At 37.0% G+C, this 20520-nt stretch overlaps 1 protein-coding gene across 1 annotated transcript; it reads right to left on the minus strand.

Annotated features, from left to right (window-relative positions):
- Positions 1–3973: 3973 nt before the first annotated feature.
- LOC134693579 (uncharacterized) lies at positions 3974–9297 on the minus strand. The gene is made up of 4 exons (XM_063554421.1): positions 9277–9297; positions 8121–8144; positions 7250–7276; positions 3974–5083 (listed from the first exon to the last, which is right to left on the minus strand). Exons 1-4 carry the CDS (start codon positions 9295–9297, stop codon positions 3974–3976), a joined length of 1182 nt encoding a protein of 393 aa, XP_063410491.1.
- Positions 9298–20520: the final 11223 nt, after the last annotated feature.

A 20520-nucleotide genomic window follows, 5' to 3' on the forward strand; every position in this document is an offset into this window, starting at 1 on the left:
CAAATTTTACTGCACCAGTAAATCTCCTTTTGTCTTGGTTTGTTTCACAATTCAATTTAAAGTCAGGTTCTCTCACTGTGATTAATCTTTTTATCTGATAAATGTGCTTCGGTCAGTAGTAACTCATTTATATAAACTCTCTGTTAATAATAGGATAATATATAATTTAAAATAAGAGAAGTGGTATGGTTTCCAGTAAATTAATTATCAACCAGAGACCAAATGAGATAGATGTTAGTTATACATGTAGCAACATGAGGTCGATATACAATCTACAAGGATGAGTTAAACAGATACTGCATAGCAACATAAGCATGACAAGGTCAATACACTGTCTTCACTGATAAGTAAACTGATGCTGCAACAAAATTTAAATACATCTTCATGTACGAAACCTGCTTTGATTTGTAGTTGACCGATCTAGGTTTAACTAAGTTTTAGGTATGAAAGATAAAAAAAGAAAGAGCTTGCTGAAAGATATTCAACACTTTTTGTTAGCTATTGTTATTCGTGTGTTTCACTTTTCTTTTATGTTCTCCCATTTATTTGTATTGTAGTAGTCCTGTTATGTAGTGTTGTCATTTTATTGTTATATTTTTCATTGTCATAAAAGGTCGAGGTTTGGCATGCCACAAAACCAGGTTGAACCCACGATTTGTTTTCTTAAAATATCCTGTAAGCAATTCAGGAAAATGGCCATTGTCATATAACAGTTCGTTTCTGTGTGTGTTACTTTTTAATGTTCAGGCATTACTTTTAATAACAACTCAAAGAGCCCACGGCGACGTCACTGAAGTCTCCAACGTCGCCAATGGTAATGTTCAAAGATCTACAAACTTAGGAACGTCGTAATCCCGCGGTAATCTCGACATACTGGGGGCCGCAAAAAGTGCAAATTATCCTTAATTTCACATTAACTGTCCAAATAAATCAAATTAAAAAAAGTCTCTATCTCCATGAATGAATTGAATTGAACTAAGTTTTTGTTCACATAAATGAGAAATTTGAATTAACTTTGAAAGTCCTTTTGAAAATTGTTAATCTTCCTCATCAATTTCGTCTATATTGGTTGTCCACTTTCGTATCCTCTCCCGGGCCTTGATGCTCGCATTTCGTTTCGCTCTTGTACTTCTTTGCGTTGTGTCTTTATGTTGCTCGTCAGTGTGATTGCTTGTAGCATCCGAATGTGTCCCGATACCTCCAGCGGAAATAGTTTAACGATTGGTCGGGATGTCTCACCATTGCTTGTCTGTATTCGTGCTGCCCGTACATGTCCATCATTGCCTCTGATGAGTTCATTAACTATACCTAGTTTCCAATTAACTCTGGGCGATTCATTGTGTATTTGAACTATGTCCCCAATTTGAATAGATTGTTCGTTTTTCCGAAAGTTTTGTGAAATTCGCGCAATGAAGTTAAGTATTCGGACTTCCATCTGGTCCAGAAGTGTTGTATTAATAAAGTTTGTCTTTGTGCACATTTGTTGAGTTCTTTATGATTCATATAGGTTGGATCGTTGAATTCCTCTATGTCCATTTGCGGATATGGCAGCGTTGATATCCTTCTACCATACAAAAGATGAGCGGGGGTTAACGTCTCGCAATCTTTGATATATGATGAAAAATATGTAAGTGGCCTGTCATTTAAAATTCTTTCTATTTCTGTTACGACAGTCTGTAGAGTTTCCATACTAACTTGAGTTCTTCCAAGTGTCTTTTTCAAGCTTGTCTTTGTTATTGCAATAAGTCTCTCCCAGAATCCACCATACCACAGTGCGCGTTTTGGTATGAATTTCCATTCTATTCCTCGTGTAGACAACGTTTCTTTAAGTGTTGCCGATTCACATAATCTTTTTAGTTCCTCTGCTCCTGCGATGAAAGTAGTTGCATAACTGATTTAAGTGTCTTAGGTATTGATTTGCGGCTTACGAAACGCCTAAAAGCTTGAACAAACAAATGTTCGGTTAGGTTCGGTACCACCTCTAGATGAACGGCTCTGGTAGAAGCGCAGGTAAACAGGCCTATATATGCTTTTATTAAAATTCTATTTTCGTCCCTTACAAGTAATAATCCTGTAAAGTCCACTCCTGTGACTGTGAAGGGGGTGCTTCCTGTAATCTGAATTTAAGTAAAGGTGGTGGGTCTGGTGCAACGTACGATTTTCCATACACTTTGAGGCAAATAACGCATTTGCGGTGTAATTTCTTTGCATACTGGCGAATAGTTGGTATCCAAAACGTTTGTCTAATATAGGTGACTGTAGCATTCATTCCACTATGAAGTAACTTTTCGTGTGCGTCCAATACAATGAGTCAAGTTAACGGATGATTAGCCGGTACATAAGGTACGGAAATTTCGCTGATTCTGGTATTGGTGTGTTGTGTATTCTCCCGTTACATCTGATAAGACCGGACTCGTCTCAGAAAAGTCCAAATTGTCGGACTCTGGGTACTTTATTTGTGTTTCTTTGTTGTGCTCCTCTCAGATATGACATTTCATCTGTATACGTAGACTCTTGACAATGTAGAATCCAAGTATGTACTGCTGTTTGAATTTCATTGACCTCCAGTGGTCCGCTTTTTTGTAAATCCTATCCCGTCTACAGTTGCGAATAAAACGGATGACATACACGTTAATACGTAATAACTTAGATCCATAGTTCGAAATATCCAATATGTTTTTTATATTGCCTAGACTATTTTGGTGCGTCATATTCAAGTTGTCCAATTCCTCCTCACTTTCTCTGTCATCTACCAGTGACGTCAAAACGGTGTTTGTTGTGCTATTTAGTTCTGGCCAGTTTGTACTATCTGTTAACCAATGTGGTCCTTTCCGCCAAAGTATACTCTGGTCAAATTGTTCAATTGTAAGTCCTCTTGTAAGAAGATCTGCGGGGTTGTTATCAGTAGGACAATACCGCCATTTGTATGGATGCGTCAATTCTGTTATTTCCTTTTCTCGATTAGCTATAAAACGTTCCAAAGTCTTCGTAGATGTTAGCCAATGAAGAACGATGCTGCTATCTGACCAAAATACAATTTTTGGATAATTAAGTGTAAATGAAGATGTGCAGCTAGTCGTGCGCCGATGATTGCTGCCATAAGTTCAACTTGTGGGAGGGTTAATCATTTGACTGGTGCTACTCTGGTTTTCGCCATTACATAAGTTTTTTCGTTTTCGTTACTCAAATAAGCTGCTGCGCCGTACGCCTTTGGACTTGCGTCTGTAAATACATGAAGTACTAATTCTGTTGATGCTGATGGCTTGCTAAAATAATATCGAGGAATGGTGAATTGTATTGCCTTTTCCAAATCTTTGGTCAAATCTATCCACGTAGTCTTTAAATCATCTGGTAAAAGTTCGTCCCAATCTAATCCACATTTCCATAATTCTTGTATCAGGATTTTCGCTCTAATTGTAACCAGACTAAGTAAGCCTAGTGGGTCATAAATCTTTGAAGAATATTTCAAAACTTCTCGTTTAGTAACATGTTGAAGTAGTTCCGGTGTAGGAATATCACGCTTAGGGTAAAAAATCTCGTCGCTTCGACTGTTCCACCACATTCCAAGTATTTTGGTATACTTATCCGTATCTAGGACGTTTTCTTCTTTAGCTAATTCTAGTAATTTAGTACTGTTTGAACTCCATGATCTCAAGTTGAATCCAGCTCCTGCCATCAAGCTTCTTGCTTCTTTGAAATACGTAAGTAAATCTTCCTCTTTGTTCATACTAGACAATATGTTATCAACGTAAATATCTCTTTCTAGAATTTTAGCTGTTTCACTGTTTCCGAATTGTTTCAAATGTTTCTGTATTGTGGCGTTGAGTATTAAGGGCGATGACGTCGCTCCAAATAATACTGCTTTGAACCTTTATGTTTTCAGCTGACTTCCTTGATTTGTAGGGTCACTAAGCCATAAAAATCGGGTAACATCTCTATCTTCTTCGCTCAATCCAACATGTAAGAAAGCTTTCTAAATATCAGTACATGTAGCAAACTGGTTGGCTCTAAACTGTACTAGGAGTTTTGTCAAATCATTTAATTTTGGTGGTGTGTCCATAAGACAATCATTTAGACTTGGGTGACTTGGTGATTGACGACAACTGCAGTCGAATACTATTCGTATAGGAGTTGTGCTAGATTCCTTGTGTATAGGGTGGTGTGGAATATAATGAATTTTCCCGCCTTTTTGTTCTTTTTCATCTACTGTCTCAACAAATCCTCTGCGTTCCTGTTCGGCGATTATATCTCCATACTTCTTTAGTAGTTTAGGATCTTGTCTTAGTTTCTTAATAACGTTGTCTGTTCTTCTTCTTGTGACTGTATAGTTTGATGGTAGTTCGTCATGTTCCTGTTTCCATGATAACTTTGCAAAGTATTTATTACCTCTGAGTTCAATCGAAGTGTCTTGATATGTTTCCAAAAAATCTGTATCGTCTTCGTCTGTTTCCTTTGAGTTAATACCAATAGATTCCAATCTCCAAAATGTTTCTATTTTATGTTCCTCCGTTTTGTGAGAAACAAGATTATTAAAAATGCTAGTACCCATTAACGATTTATCCCTCTTGTCGCTTACTGGACCGGAAAGTAAGAAACCTAACTTTGAGCTCACGGCGGTTGGACCATTTCCCCGTATGACTTCATCCTTGACTAAGTCCCAGTAGTAGTCATCTCTGATCAATAACGATATTTCGAAAGACTCGTCCTGTGTTACCGGATGTGCTAACTTAAGTCCCCGTAAATAGTTCAGTCCTCTGTTGATGTGGCGAATGTTGTTCTGCAAAGGTATGGCAATCGTTGGTACAATTAGAACGTATATCAGTATTTTCTGTCCTGCATCTGTTTCTACGAACACTTTCGATTTATCTAAATGTCTAACGTTTTTGTTTCTATCTCCAAATGATGATAACCGTAGAATGTCAGTTCCCTCTGACTGTAAATTAAGTTTTCTTGCTAAATCTTCAGACACAAATGATCTCTGTGCTCCCTCGTCAATAAGTATATGAGTGTTTCTACATGAGTTGTCTGACCATACGGGTGCTACTGCAGTTTTTAAAAGAACAGCTGTACGTACATCGACTGACTATGAGTATAAAATTGAAATGTGCTCTTCCTTCTGATTCGTGTCATATACCAAATGTACAGATGTCTGATTAGCTTGTCCATTGTTACCATGAAAATTCATATGCTGTTGGCTGTAATTTGTATTTTGCACGCTTTGTCTACTCCTGTCATTATCGTGGTTCTTGCTGTTAAATTAGCGTACAGTACACAGACTTATGTGATGTCTTTTGTTGCAATTTCGGCATAAGTGTTTTGACTTATATTCATGTATACGATGTGTTCCAAGGCAGTTAAAACACAATGTCTCTCGTTTTACAATGTTCATGCGTGCTGCTTGATCTGATATGTTCGCGCAATGCGCTGGTAAAGTCTGGTAAAATAACAGCGGTTTCCACATACGAATAGAGGGAAATATGTATAAACTACTCTAATGTTCAATTGTATAAAGAGGAGAATGAATAAATTAAATGACTGAAAAATAAATTGAAATGTAAAAGAAATCTTTATTTTAAAATTTAAATTCCAAAAACAAAGACAATAAAAAGTCCAATGCACAGACTGCCAATGTTTAAAACAGTTGTCCTCTCACATACCAGTTCATTTTGTATTGTTTTTGGAGTACACATATCAAATTTTTCGTAAAGACAAGTTAAAAATAACCTTTATTTTAATTTTTATCTTGTGAGAGAGTTAGAAAAAAAAGTAATGAACACATTCAAGTTTGACTGTCTGATATCAGTTTGAAGTGAAAGTTCTAGCTCATGTAATTACTTATCAATTAAACCTTGAAGACAGCAATAAACCAGATTAGATCAATATATAATTTAGATAGCTGTATAGTTTGATGAAAATATAAGCTGATTTGAAATAGTTGACTATCTAAAATTAGTCTGAACCTCAAGTTCTCTCTTTTTTGACATATATTAGTTTTAAATTTGACAGCTAAACACCAAACTAAATAACAATCTGGGATTAAGTAAGATCAAAATACAACTGAGATGGCTGTATAATTTTGATGAAAAACCAAGTAAACTTGAAGAAGTAATATTTTTTTATTAACTATCTCAATGCAGTCCAACTGAAATTTTTTTCATTTTTTTAACCTATTAATTGAATTCTTTAATTTCACAGCGATGAACCAAACAACCGAATAACCTGGAAATTTGTTATATTTTTATTCAGACCAGTCATTACTACATTTGAAGGTCAAGGCAAGTCGAGATAGTTCGGACTAGTTGAACCTTTGTCGAGACCATTTCAAACTACACCTAGATCATGAACTAATGAATCAGACACAATTAAGATCGAGACCAAAGTCAAGTACATAAAATTACTGTTATGTGCTGTTCAGATAATGACGATACTAGTCGAGTAAAATCTGATCTCGATTTTACTGGTCGAGCACAAAATATGATATTTTCAGACTCTGAGCAGTTTTTAGTGTCCGGAACATATCTATTTGCCATAGTGCAATTTTTAAGAAAGTGGTGCGAGTTGGTAAAACAAAGTAGGGCGATTTAAAAAAAAGTTGGGCAAGATGGTAAACAAGAGAGGGGCGATTTTTTACAGAGTTGGGCGAGCTGGAAAAAAAGTGGGGCCCTTTTAAACATATCTGGCGTACAGTGGTTGTCGTCGGTTTATATAGTTCATTAGTGTTTCTCGTCTCTCGTTTTTATATAGATTATAAAGATATAGATTAGACCCTTTAAACGGGTTTTACCCGTGTGAATGGTTTTACACTAGTAATGTTTTGTGCTCTTTATAGCTTGCTGTTCGTAGTGGGCCAAGGCTCCGTGCTGAAGGCTGTGCCGCATTCTACAATGGTTTACTTTTAGAATTGTCATTTGGGTTATCGCATTGGCACTTATACCTCATCTGTCTATATCAATGTAAATGATTTAAAAAAAAAACAAAAAAACTATACAATAGACATTGCAAAATCTAAAGACACAAATCTTAACTGAAGATTCAATTCAGATTTCGGAGAGATTTTCTAAAATTACTATTTACAGGTTCGTTCAGGAAAACGCAATAATACTAAACTATAGCGATAGCAATTATTTAGACAAAAAAGTTTTTTTTATCTACAATGTTAGCATTCAAGCTATGATATTATATTTTCAAAATATTCCCAATTAATTTGTTCAACATAGACGCTGAGACTAATATGTACTAAATAACTTACCTCACAATCAATTGGATCGTGCTCATCCTGAAAACAAATAATTTAAATATATCATCAACAGTGGTCTATTATTGTCATACATCTTGTAACTTCATTTTGTTAAATAAAACGTTAATAGTTAAATTTTATATTTAATCAAATTTGAGTATTATTTAATGGTATTGAATAATAAATAGTTTGTTAGATAAACAGGGATTTTAATCAGGTGAGTCCTTTAAGTCACTTAACTAGTAAAACAACACCCTACACCTTATTCACTTACTCGAATGTTACTTAACACATATGATAACCACACATAGGTAAATTACCTATTGTAACAATGAATTGATATATTTCAATTGATTACTAATCGAAAATAGTTTGAATAAGGAACACTATTATCATGAGTATGAGATAGTCAAAAATGTGATTTATATGAGTAGAACAAATGAAACTTAACCGTCAGTTAGTGTCATCGTGATAAATGTAACTAGACGGATCCTTCTCTCATTCTCTGTCCAGTTATCGATTTGTTCATCATCTAGTACCTATTACTAATATTGTGCAACAAAATATTGATATACGTAATCACTCAACCAGTAAAAGAACATCTCAATTCGTTAAATAAACAGGGATGTAAATCAAGTGATTCTTGTTAGTCACTTAATGATGAAAGTCCATTGCATGATTTTGTGGAGGCCCCAAATATTTATTTCCCATAATATCATAAACAATTTGTAGAACCTTTCACATTAACTACGCATGTATGTGTGTGTAATGGGACAAATATATGTACAGTACAATACAGTTTGAAACATTTCCAAGCCTTCGTAACTTTCCCAATAGTAAGACTTAAAATTTCATTGCATACAATAGTCAATAGTCCACTTACCGATTCATCACTCTCTGTAGGTATCTGGAAAAAAATGAATGAATAATATTTGTGCATGAATTAATAGGAACACATTGGAGGGTTTTTCGAACACATGAATAAGAACATGAAGAAGGTACAGAGTTTTAAAGTCATTTTGAAAGGTAGCTAAATATTGAAAATATTTAGAAAAACTAATATATTTATCGATTACAATACAAAAAGCAACTAAAGGAAAAACACTACTGTCGGTGAATAGTTACAATCGTCAATTTGCCATTTGATTATCAAAAACAGATTTAAAAGGATACTTGCAACAATCAAATTCCCAATTGACGCAAGTCTTCAAATACAAAAAGTAAATGTAGTAGCAAGATAAAAGTCTGAAACAGTCATTTTTGTCTGGTCAAGACTTAATCGACTGGATTTACCGCTAGGTTAAAACGTCCGATAGATAGTCCTATCGGGTAAATCAATTTGTTAAGACATGTCGAGATAGACATAATTGAATATTAAAGAAAGCGAATAAGATCTGATTAGACGGTTTAAGTCAAAACCAGACCAAACCTAACAGTAACTGTAATTTTCAAAATTGTCAAATAGTGATCAAAGGTACAAGGAGTATAATTTAGTACGCCAGACGCGCCTTTCGTCTACATAAGACTCATCAGTGACGCTTATATCAAAACAGTTATAAAACCAACAAATTTGAAGAGCATTGAGGATCCAGAATTCCAAAATGTGTGCGAAATACGGCTCAGGTAATCTATACCTGGGATAAGAAAATCCTTAGTTTTTCAAACAATTCAAAGTTTTGTAAACAGGGAATTTATAAAAATAACCACATAATTGATATTCATGTCAACACCGAAGTGTTGACTACGGGGCTGGTGATTCCATCGGGGACAAAACGTCCACCAGCAGAGGCATCGACCCAGTTGTGCAAAGGTACCAGGTTTATAATTATGTACGCCAGACGCGTACGCGGGTAGGTTAATGCGGTTTTTGGTGATTGCATTGACATCTCATCTATTTCGTCATTTTCGAAACTATACGAATTTTGATTGGCTGTATCGGACGTTGGGAGAACCTGCTATGGAGTGATGATTTTTTGGCTACAGCGAGGTCAAAGATTTAACAAATTGTTGTTTTTCGACAAGAGCATTGCGACGTTTACAATATCTTCATCCATGACCATTGTTTCATTGAACACTTACAGTTTTAAGTAAGAAAATCGCCAAAAACTAAGATTCATCAACGTCAATGTTTAGCTTGTCACGTCACGACACATTATCATCAGCTGTTGAGCACCTTGTCACAGAAGTCGGCAAATGGAAATCACAATGGAAAGGTGGATTTTACATTCAATTTGAGGTAAATACGTTGTAAATTGTAACTCTTTTATCACCAGTACCAATTTCTTCTTTAATATTGAATTTGTTGAAGTGAATCAAAACATTCATAATTCGTCATTTATTTAGATAAACGACGACGAAAACTGTTGCTCTCATAAATCAATCAATTTGCCTAAATGGAAACAATGCTCGGAGAAAGATTGTTATAATATTAGTTAGACTTGATGTTTTCCAAGCTAACTGTTTCATATTAATACCCCCTTAATTACCCTTGGTTTAGTGTATGCAATGTATTAAAACTATTAGCTAATTATAGCTCCATAACTTGGGTAGTAAGGGGTGCACCCCCTATATTATTATATCCACCCAGTCTACCTCTCCTTATGCTTAGTCATTTTTTTTATACTTTTATAAACCACCCACACAAATGAACAGTGTTGATGTTTTTTTTACATGTTTAACAGAGAATGACATTGTTATAATTCAGAATTATTTTTTTTTCATTATGATTTGAGCATGAATTTTATGAATATAAAACTTGGATTTGTTTTCCAAATAGTATTATATCCATTGTCATGTTCTAAGTTTATGAGAAAATACCAGTCACACAAACAGAAATAATTTATAAATGCATCTACAAACAAATAAATTGTACTATTAAGTCCTATTTTAGTTAACAGGCTACTGAGATTTTACAAAATGAGAGAAGTTGCTCATCTCAGTTAATATATTATCCAATTTTTAGTAATAGACATGAACATTTTAAATTGATGACCAATTTCATTCAATTGACATAAAGATTATTGATTACTTGTAAGATTTGATAAACAAACGTTTGGTGTGTTTATTGCTTTTATAGTTTTGATTATGCAATTTTATGTTTGTCTTTAAATGAATTTTAATTCACTGGGGTTTTTCTACTGCTTCCAAGTGACTTGAAATGTAGGAAGTGTATTATCATGTAAGTATTCAAATATTATGTAATTGTTACAGACACCTTTTTTTAAGTGATATGAAAGCTATTGAAAGATTAATTGCTTATGAGTTTAGATTAATCTATTTGTTAAGAAAGTAAACAAACATGGCAATTATTTTATTACAAACATGTAAGTTTACGATTGGTTCTACCAACAACTGCTTATAGGCTATTAAGCTAACTCAAATTTGATTTTATTGAAGTTCTCTTTTGGTATCAGAATAAGAATAAGATAATTTTTATGTTCAAAATATATATAACAGGGCACATAAAGAGCATATAAATCAAGTACAATGATTGAAGTAATAGATATCATGCATAATTATATATAGCAATGGGGCTTATAAATTAATTATATTGTATATAATAATATTAATTTTTTTTGCAGGATTTTAAGATGAATGAGAAACAAATACAATAGCACATTTTATAGAATGAATAAGACTCAAGGACTGCACTTTTCATTCTAAGGAAGACCAACAAATGAAACCCAAACAATGATATTATTTTCATATCAGATTCCTGTACATGAGATATAAAGAGAAAAATAATTTTCAAGAAAAGACAACTCTTTACTTATACATATGTGTGACACAATAAATGGAATCAAGACTATTTTAACTGTGCTTAAAGAAATACACATTAGTAGCTTATTGAATTAAACGCTTTAATTTCCTCTCAATGTACGTGCATACTGGAGTCGAACATAAACAGTTTGTGTTCTAAACCAATCTCATTCTCTCTAACTTTCTTAAGTACATCATACGATATATTTTCGGATCATAAATTATCAGATCGTCCATTGCATACGCGCGTTTTCAATCCCATGGTTTATACAGTCAGTTTCAAAGTCGCCATAACAATTCAATAGAATATGCAAACAATCTAAGCGACATCTCACTAAGCACCGTAAGCAAACATGTGGCGGAAGAAGAGAACAATACTGATTATTAAAAAAACAATTGTTCAAAGAACAATCGATGTCTTTCTACCAAAAAACATGTATATTGATATGAAATGGTGAAATCGGGTTTAAAATGTTATTTCCAGATTCGAATGACATCTTACTGAGAGATGAAAAAAATAATATGGTTTCTTCACAATTTAAAAAAAAGAGATAATTTGTTACTTCCGTTTTCAAAAATGTCACTTTCGCTGTCATCTTGATTGATAGCTTGACCCTGATTTCGATTATATATATAGTTTTATATACATTTACATTAATAAAGTACACACATATAGCTACTAATGATTTACAGAGGGTCACTTCCGGTTTCCTTTTCAAGTTCATATGGCTTGCAACTTAAAGCACATTTGGACCATGACATTATTTTGCACTTAATATGTATTATGTTTGGCAGAAAAATAAGAGAATATCAAGTAATAATATACAGTACTGTTTAGGAGCGCTAAATAAATGCAACAGTAGTATAGCGCTGTTCAAAACTCACAAATCCATGTACAAAAACAAAATCGGGGTAACAAACTAAAACCGACGAAAACGCATTAAATATAAGAGGAGAACAATGACACAACACCGAAACGCAACACACACAGAAATGGACCAAGCATCAGACAAAATCCCACGAGAATAACACATATAACATCTCCAAATACATGAATTCGGGATAAACAAGCTGTACCGTAACACGTCTTATCCTAATAACTCAAAAATAAGAGAAAACAAACGACACAACATTAAAATGCAACACACACAGAAACGAACAATAATATAACAATGGCCATCTTCCAGACTTGGTACAGGACATTTTTAAAGGGGAATAAAAATGGTGGGTTGAACTTGGTTTTGTGGCATGCCAACAATTAATTAGACAAAGAAGATTATAAACTACAATAAAAATATTCAAGCTGTGATTTCATAATATCCAAATTTTCCAAATTATTTATTTTCAATTAATGTGTACTATAAAACTTACCCATGACTCATAATCAGTTGGATCGTGACGAGTCTGAAAACAAATGAATTAAATATATCAAAAACAGTTGTCTATTATTGTAATACAACTTGTAATCTTGACTTCCTACATAAAAAGTTAGTTCATGTAGTAATAAGTAATTTTAAATTCAATTTTGTAATCGTTAAATACTGAACTCCTTAGAAAAATTCAAAACGTAAAGTCCTTAATCTGATAGCAAAATAAAAAGGCCGAACACATCAAACAAAAAGGTAACAACTGTCATATTTCCGATAGGAAGCGCTATCAATATGTAAGCTATCATGTTATAATTACAAAATATTCCCAATGACTTTGTTCATCATATATTCTGAGATAAATGTCGAATTCGGACTCAAGATTACTTGATGAGTGACAATCCTGAACAGAAATAAATGTGTAATATTGCAATTTTAAAATAAAGATGTATCATTATGTAATTATCAGATACAACTTGAGAATATATTGTCTTATATAAACTTTGAAGTATCGTACATTATTGTTGAATATTCATGATTACTTTGATTTCAAGTAATCTGATTGGTTAGTTTAAAGTTTTACCGCTGAGTTGTGAATTTCTTTGTCTAGAGTTAGATGGAAGAATTAAGTCGAAATGAACAGACGTTTATGTACAGTACGTAGCCATTAAAATAGTTTGAAAGTATAGAAATATAGTTATGATTATATTGTATTGACAGACTTGACATTTTGACTTTGACACTTATTTTATTATATAAAGTACTGGTAGTCATTCGTTAGAGCTATCTGTAAATCAGTTTAGAAAGTACACACCGATCGATACTTTAATATGTATTCCAAAAGACTTTGTTATGAGTAGATTATAAATGCCACCGTGTATTACTTGTGTGAATTAGTCCGTGCACAATAACATTGTTGATTGATAGAAAACATAAACAAAGTTGTATTAGATAGCGACCTACGTATCTACAAATATTCAAAGTATTGTCCGAGTAATGTTTTATTTATTACACAAGGACATTGTTTATATTATATGTTTTATAATTTTGTCTATGTTTAAATGTGGTTTCATTAAAACCCGTTATTTAATATTGTAATTTTGGTTTAAAAAATTCGTAAAAGAGGAACGAAACATACCAAAGGGACAGTCAAACTCGTAAATCTAAAACAAACTGACATGGCTAAAAATGAAAAAGACAAACAGAAGACAATAGTACACATGACACAACATAGAAAACTAAAGAATAAACAACACGAACCCCACCAAAAACTAGGGGTGATCTCAGGTGCTCCGGAAGGGTAAGCAGATCCTGCTCCACATGCGGCACCCGTCGTGTTGCTTATGTGATTACAAATCCGGTGAATAGTCTATTTCGGTAGGTCAAATTCATGAAAGGGAAGGGGATTGTAGTTACGACGTAAGGAACATAACCGATATCATTTGTGAAACGGTTATTCCATAACGGTCAACCAACACGTGATGGCGTCCGTAAAATTTACGAAGGGATGATTTCAACTTCACAATTTGGAACAACTCTTGGTTTAAGAGGCTGTCCATGTAAATATCAGGCAAATCCTGTGATATGGGTGGCACATCATAATTTTTTTCCCACTGCATTTTTGGTTCCGATGCAATGTTTATATCATACAAAGGCTATATATGTCAAAGATATTTCTGAATCAACTGTGGATGGCTCAGAAAATGATTTTAAAGTTCACTAACAATGCAACACAATTTTGTACAAAATGAAGAGTTATCTCCCCTTTTCAATGAATTTTCAGTGCTTTCTATGTATTTTTTTTCTCTTTATTTGTTGCAGTTAATAGAAAAAGAAAATTCAACTTTGAGAAAGAATGAATTTATGATATGAAATAAATGAAAACATTTTAAAAACAAAATATGTCATGTGCCATCCACTGCCTGGTTTTTCCATGGACACCCTCTTAATAGCTTCCTTGTGAGCAGTAACCCTCTATCAACAAGTCCTCGTAAGCTGTCATATAGATATCACTGTGTGATATACCCGTATGTATGTGCCAAATCAGTAACTTCCTTGCTACACATGTTGGTAAGGATAAGTAACATGTTATTAGAATTATAATGTATTTTGTTTAAAAAGGTTGAATTAACTATGAAGTATGTTGAGCACATAGTTTTGATAAAGAGTTATTTCCCTTGATTTTGGATGCTTTAAATATGTGTTTAATATATCAATGTTGTTAATCTGAACAACTGAATACTATATGTAAAGACATTAATACTATTTTGTATAATACCATTATATGCAATGACAGAATAGTGTAGTACCTCGGGGTCGTCGGTGGTGCTCCACTGACGGAGGAGACAGATCCGGAAGGCTAAAGAGCCTCGTTCCGGATATGTCAAAACCTACAACCAAACCAGAAAGCCGAACCGCTGATTTGGATTAACTTAAACAGAATACAGATGATTTGTGCAACAGATCGCCGCGGTAAGTTTTAAATAAAGCCCACATTAGCGCTGCGAGCATCTTTGTTTCGAACCAATTCACTTGGGGAGTCGAATTCTGCATCGAAATTGCAATTTGCAAGGAGCCAAAAACAGCACCAAGTTTTGTTTTTAGGGGATCCCTGACAGGTCACTTATTTTCAGTTTTCGCTAACTACAGCTTTGCTGGGTTAGTTAATTTGGGAGGGGAAGTTAAAGCACCGGGAAGGGAACCTTTTATGGCTAAGTGTTGGTCACGGTTTTTTATTTTTAGGGATTTTTTTACACTTGGCCGTTTGCGGAGCCCTTTTAGGAACAAGTGTAAACCCCTTAATTGTTCTGCAATACCCTTGTAGGGAATTTTGTAAACCCCAATCCAAATCCCGCCGCGTATTGCACTCAGTTGACTTACGCAGTTCAACTTCCATTTGCAACCAAAATTTGCAAAGAATCTTCAAGTTATAAACAGAAAGAAGAAATTGTAAGTGTCAAATTAAAAGCAAACCACGCGCATACAATTGCTATTTTATATCCATACCTCTGGGGTCAACTTATAAGCTTGATCCCCAGTTAAAACAAAATTTATGTTGTTGTAAAACCATACAAAAACAGTTCTATATTATAAATACCCCTTTTCAGTAGATACCCTTGCTCAAACCCTAATTTAAACCTAAATTGTTTATTGTTTATTACATGTATGTGTGTTCAAAATGTAACCATGGTAAGAGTCCACATAAACTCTGTCACTTTTGAAGAGTTGTTATCCATTCAAGTGGTTGGGGCTAACATTGGAGCAAACATTTGGGAATAAAGGGAAGGTTTGTGGATTCTTGAGTTGGAGGACCTACGGGAGGTCCCCTATATGAGGGTCACTGATGCAGCTCTAGAGTCAACGGATTTTAGTACCTCTTTGCCATCCAACAGGGGGGGGGGGGCTAATAAATATTGCAAGGAGGAAATAGGAAATCAGGAAAAGGTGCAGCGGATTGATAGCCTCATACAGGAAAGGGGTAGGGGCAAACCGCAAATTATTATCCCAGTCAATCAGTAGAGACACCCAGAGCTAGGGAGACACTGTCCACATCTCCATCAAAGCATCCAAATTTTCAAGATGATGTAGAACTTAACTGTGGGTTCAGGGAAGACATGGGGGCCCACCAGGACCAATCAGACAGGCCCATGATTGCTTATGGGGGTGCGAGGGATTACAGGTCTGAAGGGAAACACCCCGATCGATCTCGGTATAACAATGCCGGAGATACAGGAAGGGAAAGAGGGGGTTTTCAAAATCGGTATATTGATAATGAGGGCCCAAGGCTTAGAGATGCCCAGATGGAGAGTGAGGCACCTGTATCGAGGTACGCCAGTAGCATGGGATACCCACAGGGTCAGGGGAACCTAGACGGGGATCTGGGGACCAGAGAAGCTCTCGTCGGGATGCATATGACCACAAGGGAACAGGGGGGGGGGGGCAGATAACCAAATACAAAGGGGCTTTACGGCGGTTAGACCTCCAATCCTACAAAAGAGTCTCAAGTATGATGGGAAAACCAACTGGCAGGCTTTCTACGCCAAATTTTCCCTATTATGCCAGGTCAGTGGGTGGTCTTCAGGGGAGTGCAAAGATCAATTGTGCTGGTCCCTAGCTTGATGGGAAACCCATTGAGTTTTATGCCTTGCTCGTAGAGAGAAGGCATGACTTGTCTTATGAGGACTTGGTGGGTAAGTTCGCCAAACGGTTTGGGTTCAATAAGTTCACTAAACTGTATGTTCCACCTCAGGCCCAGTCTCCAATAATGCTCCTTCCAAAATTACCCCTTAAGAACATTCCCCTAAAGATGTCCAGGATTTACAGGACCAATTTCATGCCTTCAAAGGGGAGGTAAGCGGAAGTCTGGGCAATATCATGTCTGAAATAACAAAAAAAGCTTTCTTTTATAGTCCGCAATAATACTAGGCCCCATCCAGAAGCCCCTCCCAAAATTTCAAAGGTCTTATTCTCCTAGACCTGGGGGTAAAAAGGTAACCTTCCAGGACAACAAGGGTCCGTTAAACTCCAACGGGTCGACTCAAGAGGTCTGAGTCTGGCCCCTAAGCCAGGGAGTATAAAGGACCTCGTGATAAGCCAAAAACCACCTCATTTAAATAGGGAGGGTACCATCAATCAAATAGAAATGATACCGGAGGACCCATTATCCATTTCAGAGGAAGTAATTTCCCCATCTGTGCAGGAACGCCCAGAGGAACAGTCCCACTCCAAAGAATTAGGGGCCACTAAATCATTATCTCCCATCCCACCAGACCCATCGTCCACAGACGATATAGACTTAACTCGAACAGAAAAACTTATAGAAGGACCTGCGAGGGAACCCATCAGTCTCACTGCCATGGACATGTCTGAATTGGGGTCACAAGACGAAGAGTCTGAGGAGGAAGGGGAACAAACACTGTGCGATAGCTCATACAGTGAGGAGGAGGGGGACTTGGTGACAGAAGGGGAAAGAGAAATGATAACCATAAGTCAGCTAACGGGGGGATATGTATCGGGTGCCTTGGATAGTTCAGGGTCAAAAGGTCGATGCAACTCAGGTTACCTTGATATCAGAGGAAACGTACAAGAGTCTAAAGAAGCTATCTCCTATCCTTAATAAGGTGGTGATGAACACTGCAGGAAAGTGCCTACAAATGAATGGTTTTGTTGCTGGGCCTTTTTATATTAAGTTGGGGAAACAAGAATTCACATGGGACATATATGTAACACTAATTGGGGATCAGATGCTATTGGGGATAGACTTCTTAAGGAAGCAGGGCATATCTCTTGACCTACATAGGAATCAATTGTCTATTCACGGAGAGGTCATCCAAATTTCATGGGGTCAGGCCAGTTCATTGCCCCAAACAACTGAGGTACGGGCGGGAAGAAATCACACAGTCCCAGCCAATTCAGTTCAAAGAGTAATGGGTGTGTTGGCCAAACCCATGAGCCGAGAATACATCATTGAGGCAAAGGCTGAGGGCAGTTTGCTCATACCCAGAACCTTACATGATGTGGGTCAAAATCCGCTGTTGTGTCTTATAAACCTTACTGGCAGTCCCTGGTTATCTCAAAAGAGGACTTACTAGCCCAAGCTCGGGAAGTCGAAGTGGGGGAGCCCCCAGGCCCTAGAGTGTGCAAGATGGGGGTTGTTGGAGATGTTCATGAAAAGCCGTTGCCCCAACACTTACAAGACATGCTCACTAGGTCAGGTGAGGATTTGTCCAAAGGGGAGGAGGAGACCTTGTGTTCCCTGTTACATGAATTTCAGGATGTCTTTGCTAGCAATGATTTGGACCTGGACAATTTCACGGCCTTGGAACATGGCATTGATACCGGGAATCACCCCTATTAAACAGCGAATGCGGCGTACACCCTTAGGTTTTGCCCAAGAAGAGGAGGCTCATTTAGAAACAATGTTACAGTCTGGGGTAATTCAGCCATCCGTATCTGAGTGGGCGTCTGCCCCAGTCCTTATACGGAAGAGGGATGGTAGCGTTAGGTGGTGTGTGAACTATAGGAGGGTCAATGGGGCCTATACCCACCAAATATTTGCACTCCCCTTAGTAGGAGAGTGCATAGACACCCTAGCAGAAAATGTGTGGTACTCCAATTTGGATGCCAATTCGGCGTATTGGCAAGTCAAAATAAAAAAGGAGGACCGGCCAAAAACCGCCTTTTTCACCAAATATTGGCTGTTTGAGTCTGCACGCATGGCTTTTGGGTTATGCAATGCATCAGCCACATACTCCAGGGTTATAAGCCTTGTATTCCGGGGGTTAACATGGCGGGTAGTGTTGGCTTTCTTGGATGATATATTAGTCTTGGGAAGGGATTTTGGGGACAACTTGGCAAACCTGAGGTTGGTATTTGAAAGGTTCAGGACGCACAGGCTCAAACTAAAACCCGGAAAGTGCGATTTATTTAGGAAAAAGGTAGAATATTTAGGTAAGGTTGTAGGCCCCAAAGGGATGGAAATTGGCCCGGGATATGTAAAGGATATACAAAATTGGCCAAGGCCCCGAAACTCAAAGGGAGTGGAACGGTTTTTGGGGTTCGTAAATTATCACAGGGCCTTTATAAAAGACTATACTAATATAGCTTTACCCCTTCAAGCCTTAACCGGAAAACGCCCCTATTCCTGGGGAAACGAGCACCAACAGTCTTTTGGAATTTGGAATTTTGGATCCTCGGTGCTCTTCAACTTTGTATTTATTTGGCTTTTTAACTATTTTGATTTGAGCGTCACTGATGAGTCTTATGTAGACGAAACGCGCGTCTGGCGTATAAAATTATAATCCTGGTAATTTTGATAACTATTTCGACAGACTCAGGGAAGCCATGGTGTCAACCCCTGTCATGTCATTGCCCAATGCAACAGACCCTTTTATCTTAAACACGGACGCCTCCGACAAGGCTATTGGGGCGGAACTATTATTGCAGATTCAGGGAGGACAGGAACGGGCCACTTCCTATGCTAGCTTTACCCTTACCCCGGAACAGCGGAAATATATTGTACTACCCGAAAGGTGTTGTTGGCCATTGTCAGGTTCACTAGGCTATTCAGACATTACTTGCTTGGGCGGCGGTTTACGGTTTACACTTGGTTCACCAATTTCAAGGAACCCCAGGGACATTTAGCCCGGAGGCTGGAAGAAATCAGTCAGTTTGATATGGAAATCAAACACCGGCCCGGGACTAAACATCATAATGCTGACGCTCTATATCGATTGCCTCAATATGCCCCTTGCCCAGAGTTTCAAGTAGAAAAGGTTCTAGCAGATTTGTGGGGGATGTACGTACTGTGCCCGAGCTCAACAAAATTGAGGACAGTTCACAGAAAATGTCGATGATCGATACCCTTGGCAAAGAAACCCCATGGTAATACACAAACAAGAGACACACTAGAACCAGTGGTGCAAATATCCCGGGTATCCGTGTAGAATGGGGACGAATTGGCTATATGGTCAGAGGGGAAGGGTGACATCTGGGTGCAGGAAATAGGAGGGACCTTGGGATGAACTTGGGATACAGTCAGGAGGAATTAAAAGAAAATCAAAGTAAGGACCTGGAATTAAAATGGGTGGTTGACCGTTCAATGGAGAAAAACAAAAGGGGGAAACTTCGGAGGAGGAAATCTTTCTTAGCGGTCCCGCCACCAAGTACTACTGACTAAATCGGGAATTATTTGTCCTTATGGGGGATAGCATCTTGTATAAGGCAGGATCCACCGGGGATACAAACAGAGTAGTTATCCCTCAAGTATCACGAAAGAAGCTTACGGAGTTGTGTCATGATATTCCTGCAGCGGGCCACCAAGGGGGACCGAACCTACCAAGGGATCAAGTCAATGTATTATTGGGGAGGGATGAAGAAAGACATTGAACAGTATGCAGCAAGTTGTGCCCTGTGTAGCCAAAACAAAAAGGCTACTCGTCCAAACCGGCACCCTATGGTTAAACATCATGCCGGGGCACTAAAGGAAAGGGTTCATTTAGATTTTGTGGGACCCCTCCCAAAAACCGAACGAGGAAATGAATATATCCTCATGATGATTGATCAGTTTTCCAAATGGGTATAATGTATCCCCCTTCCCGCATAGGGCGCTGATATAACAGCCCGTACAGCAGTGAATGAATTTTTCTCTCGTTTCGG

The sequence above is a fragment of the Mytilus trossulus genome, chromosome 12 (genome assembly GCF_036588685.1).
Source record: "Mytilus trossulus isolate FHL-02 chromosome 12, PNRI_Mtr1.1.1.hap1, whole genome shotgun sequence".
NCBI classification, from domain to species: domain Eukaryota; kingdom Metazoa; phylum Mollusca; class Bivalvia; order Mytilida; family Mytilidae; genus Mytilus; species Mytilus trossulus.

Coding starts and splice junctions, on each gene's coding strand:
- LOC134693579 (XM_063554421.1), bottom strand. CDS start 9,297: ATGGTCATGGATGAAGATATT. Junction 8,145..9,276: donor TGGTCATGGATGAAGATATT/GTAAACGTCGCA, acceptor ATTTTTTTCCAG/ATACCTACAGAGAGTGATGA. Junction 5,084..7,249: donor ACGATCCAATTGATTGTGAG/GTAAGTTATTTA, acceptor TTATACTCATAG/TCAGTCGATGTACGTACAGC.